The sequence below is a fragment of the Pongo pygmaeus genome, chromosome 7 (assembly GCF_028885625.2).
Source record: "Pongo pygmaeus isolate AG05252 chromosome 7, NHGRI_mPonPyg2-v2.0_pri, whole genome shotgun sequence".
In the NCBI taxonomy this organism is placed as follows: Eukaryota; Metazoa; Chordata; class Mammalia; order Primates; family Hominidae; genus Pongo; species Pongo pygmaeus.
Genome location: NC_072380.2, coordinates 132,965,875 through 132,993,136, shown reverse-complemented (window position 1 = coordinate 132,993,136; position 27,262 = coordinate 132,965,875). Strand labels below are relative to the sequence as shown.

At 37.5% G+C, this 27,262-nt stretch overlaps 1 protein-coding gene across 3 annotated transcripts in view; it reads right to left on the bottom strand.

Annotated features, from left to right (window-relative positions):
• COL14A1 (collagen type XIV alpha 1 chain) overlaps window positions 1-27,262 on the bottom strand; it is a 241,791-nt gene that overhangs the window by 96,739 nt on the left and 117,790 nt on the right. For all 3 annotated transcript variants that reach the window (XM_063669039.1, XM_054497822.2, XM_054497821.2), the window contains exons 21-26: window positions 24,108-24,230; window positions 21,356-21,505; window positions 16,739-16,855; window positions 9,075-9,221; window positions 5,218-5,274; window positions 1,931-2,070 (exon numbers count right to left, since the gene is read on the bottom strand). In XM_063669039.1, coding sequence (XP_063525109.1) covers window positions 1,931-2,070; window positions 5,218-5,274; window positions 9,075-9,221; window positions 16,739-16,855; window positions 21,356-21,505; window positions 24,108-24,230 — 734 coding nt within the window. The remainder of the gene's footprint in view (window positions 1-1,930; window positions 2,071-5,217; window positions 5,275-9,074; window positions 9,222-16,738; window positions 16,856-21,355; window positions 21,506-24,107; window positions 24,231-27,262) is intronic.

Genomic DNA, 27,262 nt, shown 5'->3' with positions numbered 1-27,262 from the left:
GGTTTCTGCAAAGTATCCATTATCCTCTTATGGTACTTCTTGTGCCCACATTTACTTAGCCATTCCTTCACAATATACACCAAATCCATTTGTTTAAGTGTACCTCACTGCTACCACCCTAGTCCAGGCCACCATGATCACTTTGCTGGACCATGAGAGCATCTTCCTGACTGGTCTATCTGCTTCCACTCTTATCCTTATTAGTAATTCACATGCCACAAAGCAGTTGGGGTAATCTTTTTTTCTGAAACATATGAGATCTTGGCTCTCCTTAAAAGCTTCCAGTGACTTCCAGTTGCATTTATGATGATACTCAACTCCTTTGATGGTGCACAAGACTCAAGATGATCTGGTTTTTGCCTGCTTCTTCCACTTGTTCTATCCTCACACTCTCACCTACTATATTCTAGCAACAAGTTTTGGTGTATGAAGTTTCAAAACTCATTCTCCTCTTGGGTCCTCTGTACTTATCATTTTCTCTGTCTGGAAATTCTATCCTCAGATCTTCAAGTCTGCATCATTCACATCTCAATTCAAAAGGCACCTCCTCAAAGAGGTCTTTGCTGACCATACAATTTAAAATAACTGTCACACACAATTTAGAGTAATCCCCTGACATCTTTAAATCACATCACTCTGTTTTCATAGCTTACATCCCTACCTTGTGAATCTATTTGCTTGCCTGTTTATATCTGTCTCTGTCCTTTTTCTCTTGTTTTTTTTAACTTTTCTTTTAGGTTTAGGGGTACATGTGCAGGTTTGTTAGAAAGATAAATTTCAAGTCATGGGATTTGATGCACAGATTATTTTATCACCCAGATATTCAGCATGTTACCCAACAGGTAGTTTTTCGATCCTCACTATCCTCCTACCCTCCACCCACAAGTAGGCCCTGGTGTTTGTTCTTCCCTTCTTTGTGTCTATATGTACTCGATGTTCAGCTCCCACTTATAAGTAGGAACATGCAGTATTTGGTTTTCTGTTTATGTATTAGTTTGCTTAGGATAATGGCCTCTAGCTTCATCCATGTTGCTGCAAAGGACATGATCTCATTCTTTTTTATTGTTACATAATATTCCATGATGTATATGTACCACATTTTCTTTATCCAGTCTACTATTGATGGGCATTTAGGTTGATATCATGTCTGCTATTGTGAATAGTGCTGCAATGAACATACATGTGCATGCATGTGTCTTTATAGTAGAATGATTTATATTCCTTTGGGTATATATCCAACAGTGGGATTTCTGGGTTTGGGAATTCTGTTTTAAGTTCTTTAAGAAACTGTCAAAGTGCTTTATCTAATGGCTGAATTAATTTACATTTCTGCCGACGATGTATAGGTGTTCCCTTTTCTCCACAATCTTGCCAGCATCTGTTGTTTTTTGCCTTTTTAATAATAGCCATTCTGACTGGTATGTCTTCTGTCCTTACTTTTAAGAATATGAGCCCCATAAAATTAGAGACATTGATTGACATTCATTATGACAGTATAGTACATGGCCATAATAAATCCTTGATACATATTTTTTAAATGAATGAGTTAGTTTCCTGTTGCACATGATCTATAGTAAGGTGTGAATTAACCTTTTCCTTTCAAGATTTTAAAGTGCTTAAGGGCAGGGAAAATATTGTGTGTATCATTAAAGGAGACATTCTACCCTAGTATGTAAAAAGAACCCCCTGACATGGACTTTCTACCTTGTTTTAGTTTGCCAAACTCAACACCTTTTAAGGATAAGCATCCTCTGGAGCTTCACCGGGCATCAACAAGCTGCTTCCAAACACATACCTGTGTATCCTTTCATTTAAGGTTGAGCCCAATCATTATAGTTCTTGACCTACAATCCCTGACAAGTAGCTGTAATAAGAGCTGGAGAAATAATTTCTAAATACATAGAATGAATTAGTTATTTATTAGCCTTACTTGGGTTCCATCTGTGCCAATCTTGTTCAGGGCTCCAACAGTGCTGTATAGAAAGCTGATGATCTTATTGAAATTTTCATCTCCAATGCTCCAGGATCCATCCACCATAAACACCAGGTCAGCCTTGGCCGCCTTACATACTGAAGACCAACAATGAATTTTGAGTCAGAGATAAGGGGAAAATTTAGTAGTTATTAAACCAATAAGACAAATAATGGTTGCCCTCTGCTAAGTGAAGCTCTTTTTCAAAGGAAAGATATAAACTTCTTAATGTTCATATTCCAAACTCCTGCTCACTATGCTTCTTTGCTGTAATTACTCTTTTATACTCAAGGTTCTTATTCACGACTAAGAAGCTTCTATTATCCATGTGGAAATAGAGAAAGAAAAAACTGTCCACCAACCGCAGCCCAAAAGAACGAAAATGAAGGACAAGGAAAAGATGGGACTACAGGGATTCAGAGATCGAAGTATCAGCAAACACTGTCTAGTGCCAACTGATTGGAAAAAAGGACATACTATCACTCTGTGCACCCTGTCCTTTTCTTATTGTATTAGTAAGTTAATGTCAGAGAGATTCAATTTCAGCAGAAAAGCATGTGATAAAATGGAACCAGATTAATCTAATTATAATTTGATATTCACTTGGGCTGAGGCCCTAAGCAAACAAATTCTAATCTTGGTTAAAAATTTTTTGTCTCTGTCCTTCTATTGCCCACTGATATACGTCAAGAAATGTACACTAATGCTAGCCAAGGGAAAGTATTATCAGTAGGTATTATAGATATCAACAAAGCAATCAAACAAGCAAAAAGAATTAAACGAAGCAAACTACACCAATCAAACCTACTCTACTGAGAACATTTTTTTAAAGTTCTTTTTTGGTATCATGTGCTGTTTCAGATTATCTATGCCTCTCCTCCTCTTCATTAGGGCTGATCATTGCAGTTGAATCTGTTTTATGATGAAGCAAACAATTTGTTCTTCAATAATCTGAATCTTTTAATCTTAGGCCAATTGCACATAAATATTCTATGACATAATGTGCCTTTCTCTTTTCTTTAAGAAAAACCTCACTTAGTTTTTATTTTAGTAAGTACAACTTCATTCCCTTAAAGCTATTTGTAATATAAAATAAACCATCTCCAAGTGAGCTAATACTCTAGGGGCAGTACGGATCTGATAAGGTTGAGTTCTGCAATTTATAAAATTTTACAAATTTGTGTTTTGAACTTAAAGCTGAAAGGAATAACAAGATCTGCTAATTATGAGTTTATAAACAGGTCCTCTGTTTCCACAGAAAGATAAAAATGAAAATTAGGTTTCACTTTCAAAATGAGAGCAACTTCTATTAAAAAATGCACTCAAAATGAAAAATTTAGTTAGTAAATCAAAGAAAGAAAATATATCAACATGCATGAAGGAATTACCTCTGGGGTAGAAAGCTGTGTTTTTAATGTTCTTCTTTTAAGTTTTTTCTATGTTTTAATGTTTGTTTAATAAATACTTAGTATTAGTTTAATAATACAAATTTATTGGCTTTTAAATTAAATGTACCCAGGACAAACAAAGCCTAAAATACACAGTGCTTTCAAGTTGCAAAAGCACCATCTAAAACCATCACGATGAAAATCTCAGAACCAATGTTTCTACTTTGTCAATCCTTAACCCCACAGACCCTTCCAGATCACATAAGTCTTCTATAAGCATTCATGAATGTTTACGGAATAATATCCATACTCAGCTATAAATAAAAATACTCTGACCTCAGAGCATTCTGTAATAGCTGCATCAGAAGTGCCTAATTAGTAAATTTATCAATTAGGATTCTGTTTCCAGTTCCAATAGTGAGAATAACCATAGATGTTGAGACTAAAGAAGGCTAGATATGAAGCTGGAAGAAGAAAGAATTTGGCATTCCAGGTAGAGTGAATAGCATTCAAAGATGCAGGACAGCGTAAGACATGTATGGGGAACCCTGAGTTGTACAATTTTGCTATTATATAATGTATTCTGGGAAATAATACTGCAAAGCAGATTGATTTGTGAAGACTTTGCATGCCATCCTAGGATGAATGTTGAGCTTTATTAGAGTTCTTAATTGCCTCTGTTTCTTTGTGTCTTCTACTCTCTGCAGCATTTGAATCTACTGGCTTTAAGCTCCGAACAACTTATTTTTTATTGTTTCCCTGGTATGTAACAGGCACTTTAAGATACATTGTGAATGGAAGAGCTCTTCCAATACAACCTTCTAGCGTGTTCTACTTTCTCCTCTCATTCTTCCAGTCCATCCTCCCTATTTCGCCAAAGTTATCATTCTTAAACATAGATTTCATCAGATCGCCCTTCCTTCTTACAAATTCTCACAACGTGCTATTTCCCACAGGATAAAGCCCAAATTCCTAATTTTGTCACATTAACCATTCCATAACTCTATCCTCATTCTTTTCTTTTTTGTGCCACACTAAATCATTTATGGTTCACTAAATCCATTAAGCAGTTGGATCACTCTTGACACCGAGTGCTATTCATCCCAATACCTGTCTCTCAAACTCATTCTTCAAAATGTAGATCAAATGCCTCTTCCTTATGAATCATTAATCTGCAGCAGCATTAACCATTACCACTTCTGGGCTACCATAATACAACTGCTATTTTGTAACTCATAAACTTGACTGGTATTTATCTAGGCAAGCCCCTATTTCTCTTTAATACTAAAAATAAGCAGAGAGCAGTAATCATGTATTATTATTGTATTTCCCATGCCTACCATAAGAGCCTTGAGAATAAATAGCAGGATTAATAAATGTTCATTATTGAAATTAAAAAAATAATGATCACTACTTTGTTGAGGGCCTTTTTAAAGTTACCTTAATAGCTTAAGTAAAAGGTGATGAGGAAGTGTCGTGATGAGGAAAGAAAAAAACAACTGAAAGAGACACTCCAGAGGTAGGCTGGGAAACTATTACTGTATCTGAGGAACTACAAACTGGATTTTCACTTACAAATTGTGTAACTATGCTTCCTTAATGAATGTTAACTGCTCTGATATTTCAAAAAAATTAGTATTAAGCAATTCTGTTAGTAAATCCACTCTTTGTGTGCAGAATTGATATTAAATGGGTATCATTCAAGCCCATCATGGTTGATAAGCATTTGTATTAAGGAGAAAATTAGGTAGCACAATAAATATACTTTATTAATACCCTGGTTTTAAATGAACAGGCAAACAAAACCAACACAAATCCTAAACCTAGAATCAGATCATTATTCTATTATTCTTTTACCTTCTTTTGCTGGTGGAATGGTTGGAGGAAAAGTTGGTGGTTGTGTAGGAAGTGAATCTGTAAAGGAAAGGAAGAAAGGACATCAGTTTGCCATCTCATCTGTGGGGAAGAGAAGAAGGTCATGGAGTAATAAATATTCAGGGGAGTCAATGATTTTGACAACTGTCTTCTCTGAGAATTTAATGAGTACTGTAAATCAGCCACAGCCTGTGAAAACTGACTCCATCCATCGTCTCATCCTCAGACTGAAGGCTTGAAATGCCATTTTGCCACCATTCAGTTTACCCAGCAGGAGTCAATGAAATCAAACTGTCAACTACAAAGTGGTTCTAATGTTGACTTAAGGCAGGAATCCTGCCAGCCCATTTGAAAGTTTGTCTGCTGTTGCTTTCACACACACAATAAACTTCATTTCCATTCTGCCTAAGGATTGACCATCAATCCTTGCTCAATAGCACTTTTCCCTTTCCATCCTGCATCCCCCAGGATATTGGTCACCAGTGGACTCTGATTCATTCTGCTCTGCTCAGACTGCATCTGGAAATGTCTTTTGGTTTTGAGGACCAAATGTAAACATTGGCAGGCTAAAGTGCGTTTGGATCTTTTCAACCTGGATTATGTGGGATGAGAAGTCCACATACTCTGCAGAGGTGTGGCTTGGTTAAAGGATCTGGAGACAGTTAGATCAGAGTAGTGATTATCAATTCTTATTCCAGTTCATGTGGCAAAGCACCAGGAAGTTTTGGTGTCATTAGGTAAACATAAAATATGATGTTATTATGTATTCATTTCTAATTCTTATTTGACACCAAAGATTTAAGAAAAACTAAGAAAATTCTTCTTGTTATCCCAGTTTAATACTCAGGAAAACCCTCCACTATTCATAGCCATTCACAGAGGGGATGTCTAGCCTCAGGCGATACTAAGCACCAAATAGCTAGAAGGATTTGAGCTCAGGCAGACTGACTATTTGCCAAGAATTTTATAAAGGGGAGTTTAGTTTCTTCATTGTCAGGAAGGCTAAGAGGTGAGTTGTAAGGTCTCTTCCAACTTTAAGATCCAATAAAATAAAATAATTTAAATAAAATGATTCAACATTAAAAGAATGAGGTAATTATATATTACTAAATGAAAAAATATTCAAGATGATTATTTTGTGAAATAAACAAGTCACAGAATACTATGGCATAATCTCATTTGTGAAAAATAAAACTTACACACATACACACACACACATATATATATACCTTTTATATTTTATATATGTGCTTTTTATTTTTCATAAATATGTATATATATGTGTGTGTGAAAAGGAAATAGTTCTGAAAAGGAAGAACAAGGAAAGAGGGAGGTTGACAATGCACTTTATACATTTCTGTTTTACTATTATGGACATATATCACTGTTATTTTTAAAGGCAATTTTTGAAGCTAAAAACTCTCAAAATTTAAAAAATGAGAAATTCGTTTGTAACTAGGATTGCAAAACTTTCTTAAAAGTCCCACAAAATGTTTCTAAAGCCATTTTTTAAATTTTAAAATTTGTGGAAGTAGTCAGTCATCTTAATAATTGTGCATCTTCTTTAATATGGAAAATCAAGGCATCTCCTAAGTCTGGTCAATAAATCAAGAATGAAATCAGTAAGAGAGTATGGCAGCCAGATTAATATGATTGGGCAGAACATCTGGCTAAAGAATCTCTTGGGTAAGAAGAACCACAATGAACTGGGGACACATGTTTGTATTCTATATGTGGCATACAGATTGTCCCCATCTTCAAGGATGTGAGGGGCTGTCACATAAAGAGGGAACAGTCTTTACCTGCATTGCTTCAGAAGGTTGAACCAGAACCAATGGGTGGAAGCTACAAGAAGACAGATGCCTCCAACATAAGGAAAACATTTACATGAAACAGAGCTATCCAAATTGGATTTAACCCTAGGTTAGTAGTTAACCAGTGCGGGGTCAAGGATAGGAGAAGCTAAAGTAGATCAGGGGTCCTAAACACAAATGTCTCTAGGGGTCAGGTGAGCAATGAATAAGCACAAAGAACTTAGCGTAAACAAGGTGTGGTAGCAAACTTAAGCGCACATGCACTCTCTAAACACACAGCATTTAGTTGGTTCCAGCAGATTGGCACCATGAAGATAGATACTTAGTGTTGCAAGATATTCTGACTTTTCAAAAACTACCTTAAAACTTAAAAAAGTATGGCCAGAGAAAACATGCCTGATAGTGAGATCTAGCCTTTAGTTTATGACTTTTAAGAAGGTAATAGTGGTAATGACAAAAAGTACTTGCTCGATGACATACAGGTTGAAAAGCTCTTCAATGAGTATTCTTTTATTGTTTGTTTACTGCCACCACTTGAAGCAAGAGAGTAGGTATTTAATTTTATTGATGAGTGAAAAGCTCAGAGATGCTGAATTGCCTAAAGCCATAATGCAAGAAAGGAGCAGAACAAGACCACAAACAAACCATTTGACTCTAAGTCTTATGTACTACCAGGTTTCTATTAACTTCAAAACTATATGATTTACAATCCATAAGATGGAATTCTAATCAGCAATAAAAAGAAACAAACTACCGACACAATCTACAACATGGATAAACCACAAAAACATATGCTAAGTGAAAGATGCCAGATGCAAAAGACTACATATGGTATATTTCCACTTATGTGAAATGTCCAGAAAAGGCAAATGTATAATAAAAGAAAGTAGATTGTCTGAGGCTCAGGGTGGGAAAGGAGATTGACTGCAAATAGCAGGAAAGGTTCTTTGGGTTGATGGAAATGTCCTGAAATTGGATTGTAGGGATGGTAATATAACTCATTACATGTACTAAAAATTATTGAACCGCACACTTAAAATGGTACTTAAATTTTGTGTTATATAAATTATACCTCAAAAATACATGTGGAATATGAAATACTGCATATTTAAGTGTTGTGAAATAAAGTCTTTGTATTACATAAAAGAAGATGATTTAATTTATTACACTTTTATCCTCCTTTTTGAAGGTTACATGTGCATGATTTCCCTCTGCAAGTGCCAGAGAGGCTGGAAGAGCTATACACAGGTAGTAATCCCTTCTAAATGCCACGTACATGATAGAGGGTCACCAAGAAAGCCCATTGCCCAACACATACCTATTCAGACACAAATCGTCCCAGAATTTCAAGTTTAAATTCAAGATACTGAGTTAAGCACACAAATGTCCCCCAGAATTCACTGCATTTCAAACCATTTTAATGTTTGTGGAGACAGGGTCAAGAATCTTCGACTAGAAGCCATTTCAAGAAGTTGACACTCTCCTTGCTCTTTGGAACATGTAAAAAGAGCTTTGTTTTAATTTTATACTTTGCCTTTTCCTTTAGTGCATCACATCTGCAGTCAGCTTGGAAAAAGTGCAAGAGCTTCTTAGGCAAGCAGTAACTCTAGGGTCATCCAGTTGGAACATCTTGGCTCCCTTCCCATCCTCATGGCTGTGGTAATATGCCATTGTTTTAATGTCAGAGCCAAGTCCTCAAACTGCATTTCACACTCCACATGCCACAAATGTTCCTTATGGATCTGGATCACAATGTAAGTCATTGTCTCAATTGCTTTACTATCGTGTGGCCTTCTAGTCTCTTGTGAAACATATATGGAGAATGGAAATAAAAAACCCATATTGATGACATCAGTGGGCCATATGCAATGAATTCTGGGGTTGAGTAAGAGGAACAAAACTTGTATTACGTATATTCCTGAACAGCAATAGCTAATATTTTTCTAAATGGGATAAGGAAACAGGATGCCTAAAATTCCGTTTGTTCATGGGGAGAGGGATCAGGAGAGAACACACATGACTTACGTGTTTTTTCCATTATGCTCACACTAGGTCCTTCAATCTCCTGGAGCTTTGTATAAACACTGATTTTATATTCAGAATCAGGCTGAAGTCCATAGAAACAATGCCTGGTTGTCCCTCCACCCACAGTGGATTCTTGCTTTTGCCTATCTATAATAAAAACAAAACAAAACAAAAACATACGCATATGAAATTTTTGAAACACAGCCATTGGCAGATGATTTGCTTCTAAAATACTTCACATGTGTAGCCCACATCAGATAACTCCAGAATGAGTTATATTTTTTTGAAGTATTGTTATCTTTTTCCAAAGAGTTAATATATTCACTGGTATTTTTCTATGGAAAATCACATTTTATATGTCCAACAATGAAGTTTACTATTAAAAGACTTCTGAAATCAACTCTGTACTTAATGGAGAACTATTAATGCATGTAATTATATGCACACATCCTAACTGATCTTTTGGACAGGTGCAGATGTGAGGGCATTTATTTATTTTTTTAATCTTTTTTTTTTTTTTTTTTTCTGAGGTGGAGTCCCACTCTGTCATCCAGGCTGGAGTGCAATGGCGCGATCTCAGCTCATTGCAACCTCCGCTGCCGGGTTCAAGCAATGCTCCTGCCTCAGCCTCCTGGGTAACTGGAACTACAGGCATGCACCACCATGCCTGGCTAATTTGTGTATTTTTAGTAGAGATGCAGTTTCACCATGTTGGCCAGGCTGGTCTTGAATTCCTGACCTTAGATGATCCACCTGCCTCGGCCTCTGAAAGTGCTGGGATTACAGGCATGAGATACCATGCCTGGCCTATTTTTTTTAAATCTGAACTCCCTTTTATTCAATATGATTTTCTGAACACAGTCCAATGTTATATAACATAAACAGATACTTCCTTTTGGCCTCATATAACTTATTACCACCCAACAGACCACCCTTCTAGGCAGTGGTCTAAAGATACAGGTATGGGTCTCAGAAGCCCTGGTCCATGGGTCCAGGTTGTCTTCAAAGCTGCCACAACTGCAGGCAAGAGCTTGCAGCAGCACTGGGACCACCAAGGAGTCCTCACCCTGCCCAGTATCTCCCTCTCAGCCTTGACTTTTAACTGACACTAGTGGTTTCCTTCAATAGCAAAAGACATTCCCAGAGAGTTCAGAGAGGCCTCTCCAAATTCCCTGCATCCACTCTGAAAATCCTTTAATTGAGGAAAAAGACATGGTGCTTACATAGCATAGGGCCATATATGCTGTAGAGTTCAGTCTCTCAATTTCTGGTTCTTTTTTTATCTACCAAGGAGATATGTCATACACAGCCAATTCACATGGCACCTTCTCTGTCTTTTTCTCCACCATGACAGAGGCACAAAGAACTCTGGAGACCTGACTCGTTTCTTCGTTTGGCTCGTTTCTTTGTTCCCACATCCATAGCAAAATTGCTGTACATCTCCTGGAAGAACTAGTGCTGGCCCTTAGGTCCTGAGACTGAGGAATCTGGATTAATTATATTCATCATTTCTTGAGGGTTTATTATATCCAGGTTCTGTGCTTGCTATTTAATTATAACAACAGCAATAAAGATAATAATAGCCAACATTTAATGAGTGCTTATCAATTTAATGAGTGCCAGGCAATATTCTAAGGAATTCATATGTATTATCTCATTTGATTCTCATAACATTTATAATTATTCCCAATTTAAAGAGAAGAAACTAAAGGTCAGAAAAGTTAATAACTTCTTCAAGTCCTTATTCTAATTAGCAGAACTGAGATTGTTTAAACTGGTAGATAATAGTTGTACATATTTTGGGGGTTTGTGTGATATTTTCATACCTCTATACAATGTATAATGATCAAATCAGGTATTTGGAATATCCATCACTTCAAACATTTATCTTTTCTTTGTGTTGAGAATATTACAATTCTTTTTTTTCCAGCTATTTTGAAATATACAATTGTTGTTAACTATTATTTCCCTACTGTACTATCAAACACTAAAACTTACTCCTTCTACCTAACTGTATTATTCTACCCCTTGACCCACTTCTGCTCATCCACCTGAATTCAGAACTCTAAAGTTCAGTTTCAGAGGATGTTGCTTTAATTCCCACTGATATATTCTAAGCAAATGTAAATGAAATATATAGTTTTGCAAAATGAAACCATCTGAGAGCGGTTGAGTGCATATGAAATGTGCAAACACGATGGCTAGAGATTAGATGATGCTTTATCACTCCACAGAGCCTACTTGGGTGGCTTTCATTATTGAAGAGTTTCAAGTGTTTTCCTCATAGGCACAGAGCACTGTTGTTGTTTTTACTACAATGGACAACTGATTAAGAGGAGGCATCACTGCTACCATGAAACAACAATTATTCAAATTTCCCTCTAGATTGATCATCTTATCCATAAATTGCATTTGTTTAATCAAAGCCTCATAATGTTTTATTTCTAGGGATTGAAAAACTAGTGTTTAAAAACTGCATTGATTAAATATATTACACATATCATTTAGTGGTTAAAAAGAACTATCCGCTCCTTCAAAATGTTATTTGCAGGAGTTTATGAGGAATAAACAGAATCTAGAAAATATAAAAGCATACCAGTTGCTTTTTCAACTGTAAAATGCAAAAATTTTACACAATTTTTGTCTATTTTATAAGCATCAAACCTAGTTAAATTGCCATCCATATTTTGATATGCATATATTGAAGCAAAGATATGTATATTATAATATGCATATATCAGAATAAACATGATATATGTTAATTTAAATTTTGTCTATGGACAAATATAGACTTTTGAAAATATAAATGAATTAAAGCTATTTGTTAAATAGAATTTTAAATTCATTTTTATATATTGTGAATATTAGTTTCAGAAGTGAACTTTATAATAGAATTTTTATTAATGTATTTGTTCAAAGTAAATACTGTCAACTTTAATCATTTCTTGTTCTTATATTATGAAAAATGATAATATTTAAAAATTGTTAAAGTGTTTGTGAGATTATATATTATGTGAAATAGGTTTGATAATAAGTAAAATTTAGTGAACTCAGTGTTTCGCTTTGCTTAGGTCCAAGTTTAGTCTATGGTTTCCAGGCTCAGAATCCCACAATAACTGTTTCTTTTTGACCCTTAGCTATCCCTTAGAGCCTCCTAAAGGCTTCTGTGAGCCACCTGTAATACAAACATTTCCTGAATTTTATGCATAGATCATACTGATCCACCTCCACAAACCTTCCAGGGACTCTCCAGGAGTCAATTCTAGAAATGCGCTTTTCTGTCACATTTCCTATTTCATGTAGAAACCCATGGACTTTAAAGACCCTTGAAAATAGAATACAAGTAGATCTTACTGCTAAAATAATAAATCTATAAACATTGGAAAACTGGAACAAGCACTATAAGATTAATGGCAAATAGTATCAATTTGGTTCCCAATACTAACAAAGAGGGGTTCCATGAATGGGGGTGTATCCATGTTGCTTTTGGCATGTGCAATGCAGTCCTATTGGCTTTGCCTTAAGGAAAACATTCAAACTGACCAAATGGTGACTAATTTCCTCAACCCCTCATGCCAAAAGCAGGAAGTTAATTTATTTTTTTGAAACAGAGGGAAAAAATCTGTCTTTATTTGTGCACTCATTCTTAGGAAGCAACACTAAATCCATTCTCCAGATTATAATTGTATAATTATAATTATAACGCCACCAGCTTGACTTATCAAAATGTCCTATAAGTAGTTATTGAGTTCCTCAAGCAAAGAATATCCAGCATCCAGGAAACTACTCTGGTAGAATTTTATGATATAAATAATTATACTCCCCATAATGTCGCTGCTTCAGAAAGTTTAATTCTGATCACAGGTTTTGTTCCATATGATGTTTTTTTGTGGACCTGGTCTTTGGTAAGGTAGGCTCTCCACTATGCTGCAATTCTCTATCCTTGTCAATAAATAATACTGCAAAGCTAACATCTCAGCACCTAAATAGGGACAAGTGGAGCATCCTCTAAACCTTTATCTAAGCAGATTACAAAGAAGTTAATCAAGTTGTGGGGATTAGGGTGGGAATAAAGTGTTTGGCCCTATGTGGCATATATTAATAAATGCATGAATTTGAAGTCAACCTTAGGTGCCAAGGCAACTCAAAAACAGCTGGAGAGACGGATAAAATCCCACAGCATCTGCAGAACTAATGGAGGGCCTCACAGGGCTCTGAATTACCCAAGACCAACCAAAAATCTCTCATTTTGGGCTGTCCTAGAATTAACCAAAAACCTATCATTTAATTTGGCAAATGGATGACTGAGTCAAAAGCAGATTTTATTTCAGTCTTTCCTGAGAAGACCTTGTCCTTCTGGTAATCTTTTTTTTTTCTTGGCCATAAAAATGTCATAATATTTACATGGGTAAAGGACATCTGTTGCTTTTGCCTGTCTTGTATCTGAAATCTCTTTCTTTGCATCCATTCCTCCTCAGTCTTGGTCTTTATGGTTTGGGGAGGATTGAATAACACCCCCACCTCCAGCCATCACCACCAGATACAGGGGTGGAAGGCAACCCGGTCCAAACAGTCAGTTTATTTCATGCCCTTGCACTCAATGACAGATTTAGAGGCATGTGACCCAAACCAGGCCAATATGACTCAATTCCTGGGCTTCTGTTGGAACTATTGAGAAAGAGAAGCTCTCTTTTCACCAAGACTGTTAAAGCTGGAAGCTGGGAGAATGTAATTCTGGATCTGACTCACTGAGCCTGGTCGAAAATGAAGGCATAGGAGAGCAGAACACAAGAAGGAGCAAGACTTTATCTCTAGGAAATTGAACACCTAGGTCCAGATGTGCCTGAAGCCAGAGACTTTTGGATTTCTCAGTATACTAGCCAATAAATTGACCCTTTGGCTTAAGTGTATCTAGATTTCTGTGAATATTAATAAACAAGCCTGAATGATACAATGTGGCTATTCTACTCACAAAAACCTTGCAAAATTGCAGTTATTGCCTCAGTTAATAGACTTAGATGAAATAATTTTACAGAAGCTGAAGCCCGAAGAAGAAAGTTGACCAGCGGTTGTGGTTACAGTAAAGACTTCATCACTGACTTAATCTCAGAATAAAAATGCACGTGCTCAAGCTATGAAAAAATATATGGAAAAAAAACCTGGAAAAAATTACCCATCAAACTGTAAGGATTTGACAGAGGCATTCAGAAAGAGGTCAACTGGGATAAAGCTTTACTCCAACACATGGGGAAATTGGGTCTCATTTATTCCTAGTATCTCTTTTGTCTGGAGTGGAAAGACTGAAATTTCTGCAGAGACCGCATGTGTAGCCAATATTACAGTCAAAACACCTGAGGGTCTGAGACTCATCTGCCCATGGAAGAATGGGCATCTTACCACGAGTCCTTTAAAGGCAGTGAATCAGGATGGTGACCACACTCCCCTATAAGTTAACGAAACTCAACCTAATTCTTCTCCATTCCAAAGTAGAAAGACTATTCCTTGATCTAAATTGCATGAGTTAAAATATCTAAACACATTTCCTGCTGCCACCCCCACACTCACTCCTCCATCAAACATTCCTTTTCAAGTTGTCAATTAGAATCTTTTGCTATCCAGCTGATAAATAATATTCAGTAAGACAACTGTGTGAATGAAATGTGGCTAATTTTGTTCATAAATCTAATCTCTCAGCAACAAATGTTGATGAGAAGTACATTTAACAACACTTTTGTTCGTTTTTGTTCAATTAAGACTATAAAGGTTCAGCTGAAAAAATTCTGGCAGCCTGAAAATAATACTGAGGGAGTATAAGTTCACTTAACTTGCAGATAAAAAGCAACTGTGGATTCATTTACTTGCCAGCAAAGATCTTGGCTTCAGAAAGAGCTTATTGTGGTTTTAGATGACCAGTTCAGTATTATCAGACAAATCAATCATATCCTCTGATAAAACTCTCAAGGCTGCTTTGCAAATATGCTAAACTAAAAGCATTTAATTTAAAAAACTACGAATCTTACTGATTCCATTGATAAAGCCAGTTTTTATACATTGTTGTGTCAACATATATAGTTATAAATTTTTATGAAAGGCAACGAATATCCACAGGAACCCACGTTCCTTCATTTCAATTTCCTAAATCATATAAAAGGATAAATCATATAAAAGAATTGTGGGATAGTTTGGGAGGGTTATTATTATTACACTTAGCATTTTTTCTTAGGCTTAGCAAATACCACTAAATGCCAACCCTTCCATATTAAAGTGTGACTTACAGAAATATAGGAAACATAACTCCTCAAGATTTCATAGTTGTTTCTCAAATTGTTGCCTGTGCTTTATCTACTTTTGGCATCCCATAAATCATATTTAACATAACCATAAAATCCATGTGACTTATCCTGACTTTCTCTCCCTCAATGTTTGTTCCAGGTTAATACCACTCCCAAATGTTAGCCAGTGTCAGGCTGGAAGGATCCTTACATCATATAGAGGGATTCAAGGAAGGAGTGTTGCCACATGTCTATCATGATGATATATATCTTGGCTGGGATTGGCAGGAACCTCTTCTCGTATGTTCCACCTATCTCAGTTCTTATTCTACAAGGGACATATTTCCAAATGCTCTCAGTGCTCTCCTAAACTACGCTTTCCACTTTATGGATTGGATCAAAAATGGGATTTATGGATTTTGAATATAGCTATAGTCAGGAATATGGGCTACTAAACCCAGTCTTATCTAGACTAGAAATAATTAGGTCATTTTGCTTTTCTGAAATGGGGAAACCAAGATCATTTGTCCAGAAAGAACAGGCTACATTTTTAACAATTATACTCCCAAGTTTGGAAGATTTTAAAAAATCATTTGGGATTCTTTAGCATCTCCTATAATCCATAAAATAACAAGACATATCTTTTCTATTGTTTCTATAAATCTGATTAAGTAATTTTTATTATTTGATTTCATCTTCTGAATACTGTCCATGCTGATATTGGGAAAAAAGGATTAACCGGCTCTAGATACTCATTTTTGGGGAATCAGCCATTTGCTGTTGTTCTCGATATTTTTAATGAAGACAGTGAGACATTTTTACTGTTTCAGCCTTGGAACAAAGTCCAAAATTGTGGATGTACGTGAGAACTGTAATGCTGAAGAACTTGTTCACGATGTTGTAGATACATTAAATCTCTGGAATGAGGGTTGTTGTTCACCAACTATCCCCAAAAGAAAAAGAAACACTAAGAAAAACATTAAATTTAAACTTGATCCCTAGAGAGTGAATACCCAAATTAGAGTACAATATAATTTTAATGTATGCTAGTCTTGGCTATCTGGCTGCTAACATTTTTGGGGTCCTTCCAGTGCACAAAGCACTGTTGCAAGTGCTTTATGTGGAATATCTCAGCTTTATCTTCACAGAACTCTAAAAAATCAGCACTAGGGTTATACCCATTACCAGTTAAGGAAAAGGGAGGTTTGCAGAGGGTTAGTAATTTGCTCACCCAACCAGTCAGACTCCATATGCAGCATGACTGACCAATACAAATTGCTTCCTCGACAAGAGGGCTGCTGTCTAACGCTACTTGTGTGTTGTAGACAGTGGTGTGCAAAGAACCAAATACACAAATGCTTGACAAAAACATAAGTGATGGATTGTACTCACCCTGGAGGGATTCTATGACGACCCTATAGGCTGTGGCATGGCGATGTACCTGCCAGTGGGCACACAAGCTGGTCATTTCAACGTGTTTGGCTTGGAGATTGGTAACACCCAAGAACACTGGAATGAAATAGAAACATAACTGTATCACACTGCAGACAACACCATAAACATCCCTGAATCTGAAATTAACTTCTGGAAAAATTTTCATTCAAAGCTGTATACTCAGAGCTGGGAAATCCATCAATTTACAATGAGTTAGTGTATAAAAGATAAATGTTTTATGACTTGAGGAAACAGATTGCAAAACATTATGCATGATGTTGTCTGTCTGCTATTTTTTTTTTAATTTCTTTGTTGTTTGTTTGTTTTGAGACAGGGTCTTGCTCTGTAGCCCAGGCTGGAGTGCAGTGGCATGATCTCAGCTCATTGCAACCTCGACCTCCTGGGCTCCAGCAATCCTCCCACCTCAGCCTTCTGAGTAGTTGGGATCACAGGCATGTGCTACCACATGCAGCTAATTTTTTTTTTTTTTTTTTTTTTTTTGGTAGAGGCAGTGTTTCGCCATGTTGCTCAGGCTGGTCTCAAACTCCTGAGCTCAAGCCACCTGCCTGCCTCAGCCTCCCAAAGTGCTGGGATTACAGGTGTGAGCCACCACACCTGGCCCTGTCTGCATTTTAAATAGAAGAGGAAGTACATATTCATAGGAAAAAGACCAGATGGAAAGGATGAAATGTTGGGTAATTTTAAATCTTACCCCCTTTATATACTTGTGTTTTCTAAATATTATGCAATAAACATGTAATACTTGTATAATAAAAAAGTAAATACAGTATGTACTTATCAACCAGTGAGATAGCCATGGCTTAAAAAAAGAAGAGTAAAATAGTCAAAATGGAAGTGTTCTGCAAACAGGAGCAGTTTCACAAGGACTGGTCTTCAAAACACGATTGAATAAACACTTTTGAAAATTTAAAAATAAAAGATTTTCCACAGATAACACAAATTATTTTTAAAATACATAGGTTCCTATTAATCTTAGACATTGTGATATGCAAAAATGGTTGTTTGGGGAGGCAACAGGATATTGTTTCTACAAGACAATAGAAAAGTAGGTAGCCAGTGTTTATCATTTGGATCCAAGCAGAAAATCAACGTATTTACTTTTCCTAATGACCTCTGACTTCCATTCATATCATTTTCTATTATTTCTCTCTCTCTCTTAGCTTACTCACAAAATAAAAATACCTTGGAATTATCTTTTCAAGATGGTAAAAATAATCTTGTCTAACTACAATTTATACATTTACACTGTTCCTTTCTGTTACAGCAGAGAAAGAAGACTTTTCTCCTAAAGCCAATTAAACAATCTCTCTTTACCCTAACAAAAACAAATGAAATTAATGTTAATTGATTTATATAACTTTTTTTGTTTTGTTTTTTAAGATGGAGTCTCCCTCTTGTCACCCTGGCTGGAGTGCAGTAGTACAATCTCAGCTCACTGCAACCTCCACCTCCTGGGTACAGGTGATACTCCTGCCTCAGCCTCCTGAATAGCTGGGATTACAGGCGCATGCCACCACACCCGATTAACTTTTATATTCTTAGTAGAGACAAGGTTTCGCCATGTTGGCCAGGCTGGTCTCAAACTCCTGACCTCAGGTGATCCACCTGTCTCAGCCTCCCAAAGTGCTGGGATTACAGGCATTAGCCACTGCACCCGGCCCTGATTTATATAACTTTTATCAATGTTAATGATTTATATAACCACATAAAATATTTTTAAATACCTTATATTAATTTATTTGCCATTGTGGGAGGTTTTCTTTTGCTTGAGAGAAAGAGAGAGAATAAATAATAAACTCACTTAATTTATATTTTAAGGACAAGAATATAAAACAATTCAACAATCTCAGTCTTTTAAAATATGTTTGGAATGCTCAATATATTTATTAAGGGAGAGAAGAAAGAGAAAACAGAATTGAAGAAGGAGCAGAGAAAAGAGGATGGAAAAAGACAAGAAAGACTAGGGAGAAGACAGACCAATAAAAAATCATAGGGCGAGGCGTGATGGCTCATGCCTGTAATCCCAGCACTTTGAGAGGCCAAGTCAGGTGGATCACCTGAGGTCAGGAGTTCAAGACCAGCTTGACCAACATGGTGAAACCCTGTCTTTACTAAAAATAGAAAACTAGCCAGGCATGGTGGCGCACGCTTGCAATCCCAGCTATAGGGGATGCTGTGGTGTAACTAAGGAAAGCTATAAGGTTGCTATAGGATCAAAACAGAGGAAATACTTGGAGGTTTCATTAGTGAAGCCACAACAGTGTCACATCAGTAGCCAAGCACAAGATCAGAACCACAACCAAAGGCTTCTTAGGTCTGTTGAAGATGGAGACTATTTCTTTTAAGATAAATTTATTCACTATCTAGACTTTAAGGTCTCAAGATATTCCATGACAGAGAATTCAGGACACCTCTTCTATAAAAGGGCTGGCCCTATATGCAATCAGGGGGTGCTGGGGTCTGGCTTAATATATGGCCCACTCTTGCCTGACAGTATTGATTAGATTAATTATTTCTTAGGGATGAGGGTAAGATATAGGCCAAGTGCATAAAGCCCAATCATTACAATAATAATAGTGGTTATTCATTGAATATTTGCCACATCATAAGCACGTTACATACATTTTTTTCTCTGTAATCCTCACAATTTGCCTGAACGATGGTTATTATTATCTTCATTTTAGAATTGAAAAAGCCTGGGCTGAGGGAAGTTAAGCAATTTGCCCAAGGCCACACTAACAAGTAGCAGATTTGAGGCTTATTCTTTTGATAATACCATGACTACAATCTCAAGAGTGGGGCATGTGCTGTTGATTGCACTCAGGACTATCTTGATTAGCACACAGCCAAACCACTTATATTTTGGTCATTTATGTGTTATCTTTAATGTGTATTTTAAAATGTGATTAAAAATCTTGAGTGATATAATGGATTTTGGGGACTAAAGGGGGATGTTTGGAAGGGGGGTGAGGGATAAAAGACTATGAATTGGGTACAGTATACAGTGCTCCAGTGACGGGTGCACTAAAATCTCAGAATTCACCACTAGAGAATTTATCCATGTAACCAAAAACCCCTTGTACCCTAAGGGATATTGAAGTTTTTAAAATAAATAAAATAAAAAAACAATAAAGATGTCATTTGACGATCAAAAAAGAAAATAAAATGTATACTTCAAAAATAATTTGATTGTGGTGATCATTACACATTGTAAACATAAATCACATTGAAGATTGCAGATCTATGTATCTACACCTTGAATATATACAATTTTTATTTGCCAATTATACCTTAATAAAGCTAGAAAAAAACGAAAGAATAGTGAGTATTTGAAACAACAACAATAGTATCTTAAGGCTTTTATAACAATAGAATTACAAAATAGTTAGAAAAAGAGTAGCAAAAAGGAAGAAGGTATTATACATTGTTATAAAATTCTTGAGCCAAAAAGCAGTAATTTAAGGTAGACTGGAATAAGCTAAGGATTCATATTGAAATCTCTAGGGTATCTATGAAAATTTGGAATATTTAACTAAAAACCTAGTAGAGGAGAAAATATTTTTTAATATATTAAAAAATAAAAATACTGATTTTCTGTTTAGGATAATTACATGGATTTTGAAAAGTATTTAGGTCAAAAACTGTAAGTCAATCCAAATAAATAAACAGATCATGCGGAGGTATAACAAACTTCAGGAATATGGCACACAGGTGCTGGAATTTGGAAAACACTGCATTATTGTGTGGGTGTCTGGGAGTGGTGTACGCCAATGAGGAGTCCCAGATGGTGTGCAGACAACATGAAAACCCTCAAAGGAGTACAGAAGGAAGTGCTGAGAATGGGGTGGCATGTACTTTTGATGGATGGCATGTGTGCACGTGCAAGCAGGTGGAGTGACCCCTCTGAGAAAAGACAAACCTCCTCCTGCTCCAACTTTGACATTGGCCATCTCAGGCTACAGGCCGTTTGGAAAATTTCACCTAATTTGAAAAATGCCAACACAGATTTCCCAGAAGGAAATCCTATCTGCAATCATCAAGCCTATTTGAAAGTCAGGTACTGACATCCCGCCTGCCAACCAGGACTCTGAACTATCCTGAATAAAGAGCACACCTTTCTTTCCATGAAACACTATCCAGAAAGGGTAATGCAGAGGAAAAGGAAAATGAATGACCAAATGGAAGCAGGGGTTGAGTGACAAGTTACAGTGAAAACAAAGCAGGAAAACCCCGTGTGCTTGGGAGGCTGAGGAGGTTGAATCACGAGATCAAGAGATCAAGACCATCCTGGCCAACATGGTGAAACCCCATCTCTGCTAAAAATACGTAAATTAACTGGGCATGGTGTCTTGTGCCTGTAATCCCAGCTACTCGGGGGGCTGAGGCAGGAGAATCGCTTGAACCCTGGAGGCGGATGTTGCAGTGAGCCCAGATTGCACCACCACACTCCAGCCTGGGCAGCAGAGTGAGACTCCATCTCAAAAAACAAAACAAAACAAAACAAAACAAAACAAAAACCCATATGCGGCTGAGGCCATCGGAAATGGCTCTTACATGTTTTCACCATGCCTGTCAGGGCGTCGCTGAAGCCTGAGGCCTGGGAGGCAAATATCTTCACATTGTAGTCCATTCCGCTGAGGAGGTTTGTGATAAGAATGGTGTTAATGTCAGCTCCCACAAACGTTTCCAGTGTTGGACCAAGAACTAAAGAAGAAAGAGGATATATTTTAGTTACAACAAAATATGGGAAAACAGAAGCACTCTGAGATCAAATTGTACTCACTCGACTGCTTTTCAGTTGCCTGGGATTATACAGCAAGCAGACAGCAGGGTTGAGGTTTGAATCTGGTCTCATCTAGCTCTAAAAACTGGTGTGCTAAAGGTTATTTTTAGGGACCTAGTCCTTTCCCTAGGTCCCCTGTGCTTATTCAAAGTTTTATCCTTGTGCTTATTCAAAGAAATTGGTCCACCTCACAGTCTACCATCTGCTATATTGTTACGTACTGTGTTGTAATAGGCAATTGAGGAATTTGTCCAATTAAAGAAATAATTCTCAATTGTCCCTTCTAAGGTAACCAACTTTGCTCCCAGCAGGCACACAAGCGGCAGTCAGAGCAAATTTTATCATGGAGACCAGGCCATACCTTGCCACATTGTGAACCAACATCAATGTTACCACTTTACTTTTATCTGCTCCTTTTAGGATGTTTAATACCAGACAGATTATGCTCTTATTCCAAGGCCCTTGATTAGCCAGCATTTTCAGGCCTGTATGGTTTCACCTCTTCTTCAATCTAGTGGGGTCTTTAATGAAGCATTAAAAACATTCGTTGCTAAAGCCTATACAAATTTATTTACCTCCGCTTCTTCCCACGCATGCTCATTCTTTAAGAGCTTTGAGTTAGGGACAAGTTCTCAAAATACTCATCACTTTCCTCCAGAAGCCCCCTTCCAACAATACATTTATATGTCTATCTATGTATGTGTTACCTCAGTAGCAATTTTTCCATGCCCCACACGTGCAATGCAAATGACCATACATGTATATTTCTCACACTTGGCCTAGAGCAGGATTTCTCAGCCTCAGCACTATTGGTATTTTGAACTGAAAAATTCTTTATTCTGGGGCAGAGGAGTACTGTCAATTGTAGCATGCTTAGGAGTGCCCATTAGATTCCAGGAGCAAGTCCTCTCTCACCAGTTGTAACAATGAAAAATGTCTCCATTCGGGAGCAAATGACATCAACTGAGAACCGCTGGCCTAAAATAAAGCTTTTTGTGCTTAGAAAACCTGATCAATATTTGTAAAGTGATCCAAAAAACAAATTAAGCAAGGCTGTCTTACAAATTAACGCATGTTTCCGGCCTAAAGCAAAGAGACAAAAACATTGGTGATGAGTCCCAAAGAATGAGCCTGGAGCAAGCTAGTGCATCCATGTTCTAGTCTTACTGTTTTATTTTCCTAGTTATAAGGATGTTTGTCTGAAGAAATTGGAGGTGGGAGTATTTGAGTCTTATGGGCCTGAAGACAATAGCGCCTGGATAATGAGACACAATAGAAAAGGCTGAAAATTGATATGGGGCGAGAACCACATCTCAGATGAAAGATTGAAACTAATGGAGTTTTTGAAGGTAGAAAGTGCTTATATTTTATTTTTATTTTTTGAGACAGGGTCTTGCTTTGTTGCCCAGGCTGGAGTGCAGTGGTGTGATCACAGCTCACTGCAGCCTTGACTTATCGGGCTCAGACAATTTTCCCACCTTAACCTCCCAGGTAGCTGGGGGTACGGGTGCACGCCACCATGCCTGGCTAATTTTTGTATTTTTTGTAGAGACGGGGTCACACCATGTTGCCCAGGCTGGTCTCAAACTCCTGGACTCAAGCAATCCACCCTCCTCAGCCTCCCGAAGGGCTGAGATTACAGGCATGAGCCACCACACCCAGCCAGCAGAAAATGTTTTAATGACTGTAAGAATGTTTTTAAAATTTTCCTGCCAAATTAAGAAAAATGATTGGAGATGCCCTTTCTGCTGAACAACTAGAGTACTGCAGGCCCAGGTCTAGAAAACTGAGAAGACCTTAATAACATCAATTCTAGTCTCCTGTTTAAACTTCATGAGATTGCTAAGAATGGGGAGATGGTACTGTAAGAGGTGCTGCTGCATATGGTCTCCTCTTCACAGGCATACAGACCAAGGATACGATCGCTTTCTACTTGGATCATTTTCATGCCTTCAAGATATAATGATGTGGGAGGTAGAGGCGAGAGGGATCCTCTTACGGAGATGGCTAAAACACTGGTGGAAAAGCATTTTACTACCGTGATGAGTTTTTTTTTTCCTTCCCCCTATTCCATTTCCAAACTGGGGAGACTAAGAAGTTGGTAAATGAAATTTTTCCAACTAATCCGAGAAGAAAGAGGTAGAAGAGAACTTCGAAGTTAGAGATTCCAAATGTTTAGAACTTATATCTTCCTTGAGCATAAAGCTTCCTTTTCCTATAAAGTCAAGATTTCCTTAGATTGGTTCCTGGTCTAGGGTATGATTAGGTCATGTATATACCCAATATATATTCTTCTAATTGATGTGCCCAGTAGTTTTTTATGTGATGTCACAGCGTCATCATCCTGATAATATCTACCCTATCACTAACCATACTAAAACACTTTATTTTTCCAAAACAAGTAAGAGGTTCTCCCTACTTCTTTAAAAAAATACAACCAAACATAAGGTGTTATAATTTATCTTAAAAGACATTTTAAGTAACTACTCATGGTATCAATATTATTTACAAAGCATTACTTACCACTGACAGGTTTGTAGACAATTCTATAGCCTTTCACCGGGGAAGATGGGGGGTCCCACGTAATGCGCAACCGGTTATACCATTCCTCGGACACCCGCAAGTTCTGGGGCCCCGAGGATGGCACTGAGCAGAAAAGAAAAGGAAAAACAGGGATTCAGTGTAATTTCCTTCTTTATGTCCTACACTGTTGCCATCAAAATATAAGACATCTTCCCACAAAATTAAAAATATTTAAAAGTGAAAGTGCACTGAAACACACAATGAGAAGTCTTTGAGAGTCTGTGGTTGTTTTCAATTTTTTTTTTTTTTCTTTTTTGAGACAGAGTCTCACTCTGTCACCCAGGCTGGAGTGCAGTGGCACGATCTCCGCTCACTGCAACCTCCACCTCCTGGATTCAAGTAATTCTCCTGCCTCAGCCTCCCAAGTAGCTTGGACTACAGGCACGTGCCACCACGTCTGGCTAATTTTTTGTATTTTTAGTAGAGACGGGGTTTCATCGTGTTAGCCAAGATCGTCTTGATCTCCTGACCTCGTGATCCATTCGCCTTGGCCTCCCAAAGTGCTGGGATTATAGGCGTGAGCCACCATGCCCAGCCTTCAATATTAAATATATGAGAAATAATTGCTCTTAAAACAAAACACTTTTATCTGAAATGTAGAAGTCTTTCATTGTTATTTTGATTCCCTATTCATCAGTTAATTTTAGGTATAATTGAATTCAATCGTGTTTATTAGAAATGTCTGTCTCCATGCCACTCTGTTCCACTAAGTACATGTGAACAGCAATACTGGGGGTGTGTTCATAGAATGTTAATGGTGATTATTCTCAGAGGTAAGATTCTGATTTTTTTTTGCCTTCATCTTCATATTTCCTATATTGTTTGAAGTTTTATATTATTGCTTATCCATTTTTTATCAAAACATTACAGTCATTTATATGGAAGACTGTTGTAAATTTGTATGCATTTTGTCATTATCATTTTGTTGTTAATAAAACGTAGTTGTGTTGGCCACTGCTTAATCACTGCTTAGATCATCCACTAACACTTCAAAATAATTTTACTATATAGAGATTTTTAAGATGTAATGGCATTTCTGTAATAAGATTTAAGCCCTATTTTCATACTAATAATCTTTAAATAGTTTTTATTTAAAGATAAATAAATAATAGCAAGTATTTACCTTGCTAGGTAAAATACTACTTGATGTTTTCTTTAATTGTTGCTTAAGTCTGTGATTTTGGTTTTCAAACATTTATTTAGCAGCAACATAGCAACATATGCTAGAAATTCCAATGCATAGACCAAATCAAGATGCCAATATACTGGTAAAGGTGGAGTGAAAAGTTTGAAATCTCCCTATAGCTCTGCTCTTCTGTTTTCCTTCTCTCCTTCCTCATGTCCCCTGAGGAAACAACTATAGCAACTCTGAGGACTCACAATACTCTGGGTGATTTTTAGCAAAATGTGCAGGCTTGGGGAGTCTGAGTGGAGGCACATGGCATAAGCACGGGAGGAGGGAGAGATGCCAACACTGTTAAATGAGGAGATGATACCTATTTGCCCAGCTGAGCAGAATCAGGACTCTGGGCTTCAGAATTTTAATGATTTTCACAAACTTAGTTGAAAACTCCACACTTCGGTGCCCAGGTACAGAATTCAGCCCTTGACGCCATTTTGAACCCAACCACATGTCACCGTTTGGTAATTATGATGGATAAAGATGGTCACAGAGTTTTCAACCCTCCTTCCATTGACAGGTGGGGCTATGACTGTTTCTTTGAATCTGGGTGGGTTCTATGACTACCTTGACCAATAAATAGACTGCAGCAGAAGTGACACCAGCAGTTTCCATTTTATGCCTCTTGGAACTCTTGCTGTTACAGTCCTGAGTTGACATGTAAGAAATATGACTGCTCTGCTGGAAAGACCACATGGAGAAGCTCTGAGACTAAGGGAGAGAGAGAGGGACTCAGCTGGGTCCAGCCTGCTTGCCACCCCCACCAAGATGCCAGACATGTGGGTAAAGTTGTCCTGTAACATCCAGACCAGCCCAGCCCTCAAGTGAATACCACCAGGTGACACTGATCAATCCCATGTGGAGCAGACTCTCCCAGCAAGTCCTGCCTAATTTCCCGACCCACACAATTGTGAGATGTGATAAAAAAAATGGTCACTGTTTTAAGCCATTAAGTTCTAGAGCAGTCTTTATGCAAGAATAGACAATCATATCAATAGTGAAGACAACTAAGACTCTGTATTGCTTTAGCCAAGTGTTTTCATGCACCTTTCTCATTTGAGGAACACGGTCAATCCATCTTAAACAAGCATTGCATGATGCCTCCTCTGTGCCACTCAGCACTATAGGAGCTTGGCATGCAGAAGTGAACAGTATTATGAGGCCCCAGGCTCTCATGATGCTTTGCGTTCCGGGGGTGGGAGACAGAAAGTGAGCAAATACGTGAATAAATAAGAAAATACCAGAGAGTAATTAGTGCCATGATATGACCAAAAACAACAAACGAAAAAAGATAATATCATAGACAGTGGGGGCTACTTTGCATGGGGGTGGCCAGAAAAGGCTGAGGAGATGACATTGAGCCTAGATCCGGATGACCAGAAAAATTCTGACATGCAAACATCTGGGAAAGCATATTCCATGTAGAAGGAATCACTAGGGCATGGGGCCTAAGGCAGGAACAACTTCAAAGAGTCCAGTGGAGAGCAGAAGGGGAGGTATGACTGGTGAAATGGCCAGGAGGGGAGATCAAAGAGATCGGCAGGATCCAGGTGGTAGGTTGATCTTTGTAAGGCACAGAAGGGCATAAGATTTCATCCTGGGTACAGTGAGAAGCCATTGGGAGGCTTAAAACAGAGGTGCAGATCATTTATCTGCTGAAAACCTCCTCAAGCGGCTATAAGAAGAATAGGAGATGGCATGAGTAGAAGCAGGAAGACCTGACAGGAGGCTAGTACACTCATCTGGATGAGAGAGAGTGTGGCTTGCATAAAACGGAATGAATTAATGGCATTTGCAGCAACCTGGATGAGATTGGAGACTTATTTTAAGTGAAGTAACTCAGAAATGGAAAACCAAACATCGTATGTTCTCACTTATAAGTGGGAGATAAGCTATGAAGATGCAAAAGCATAAG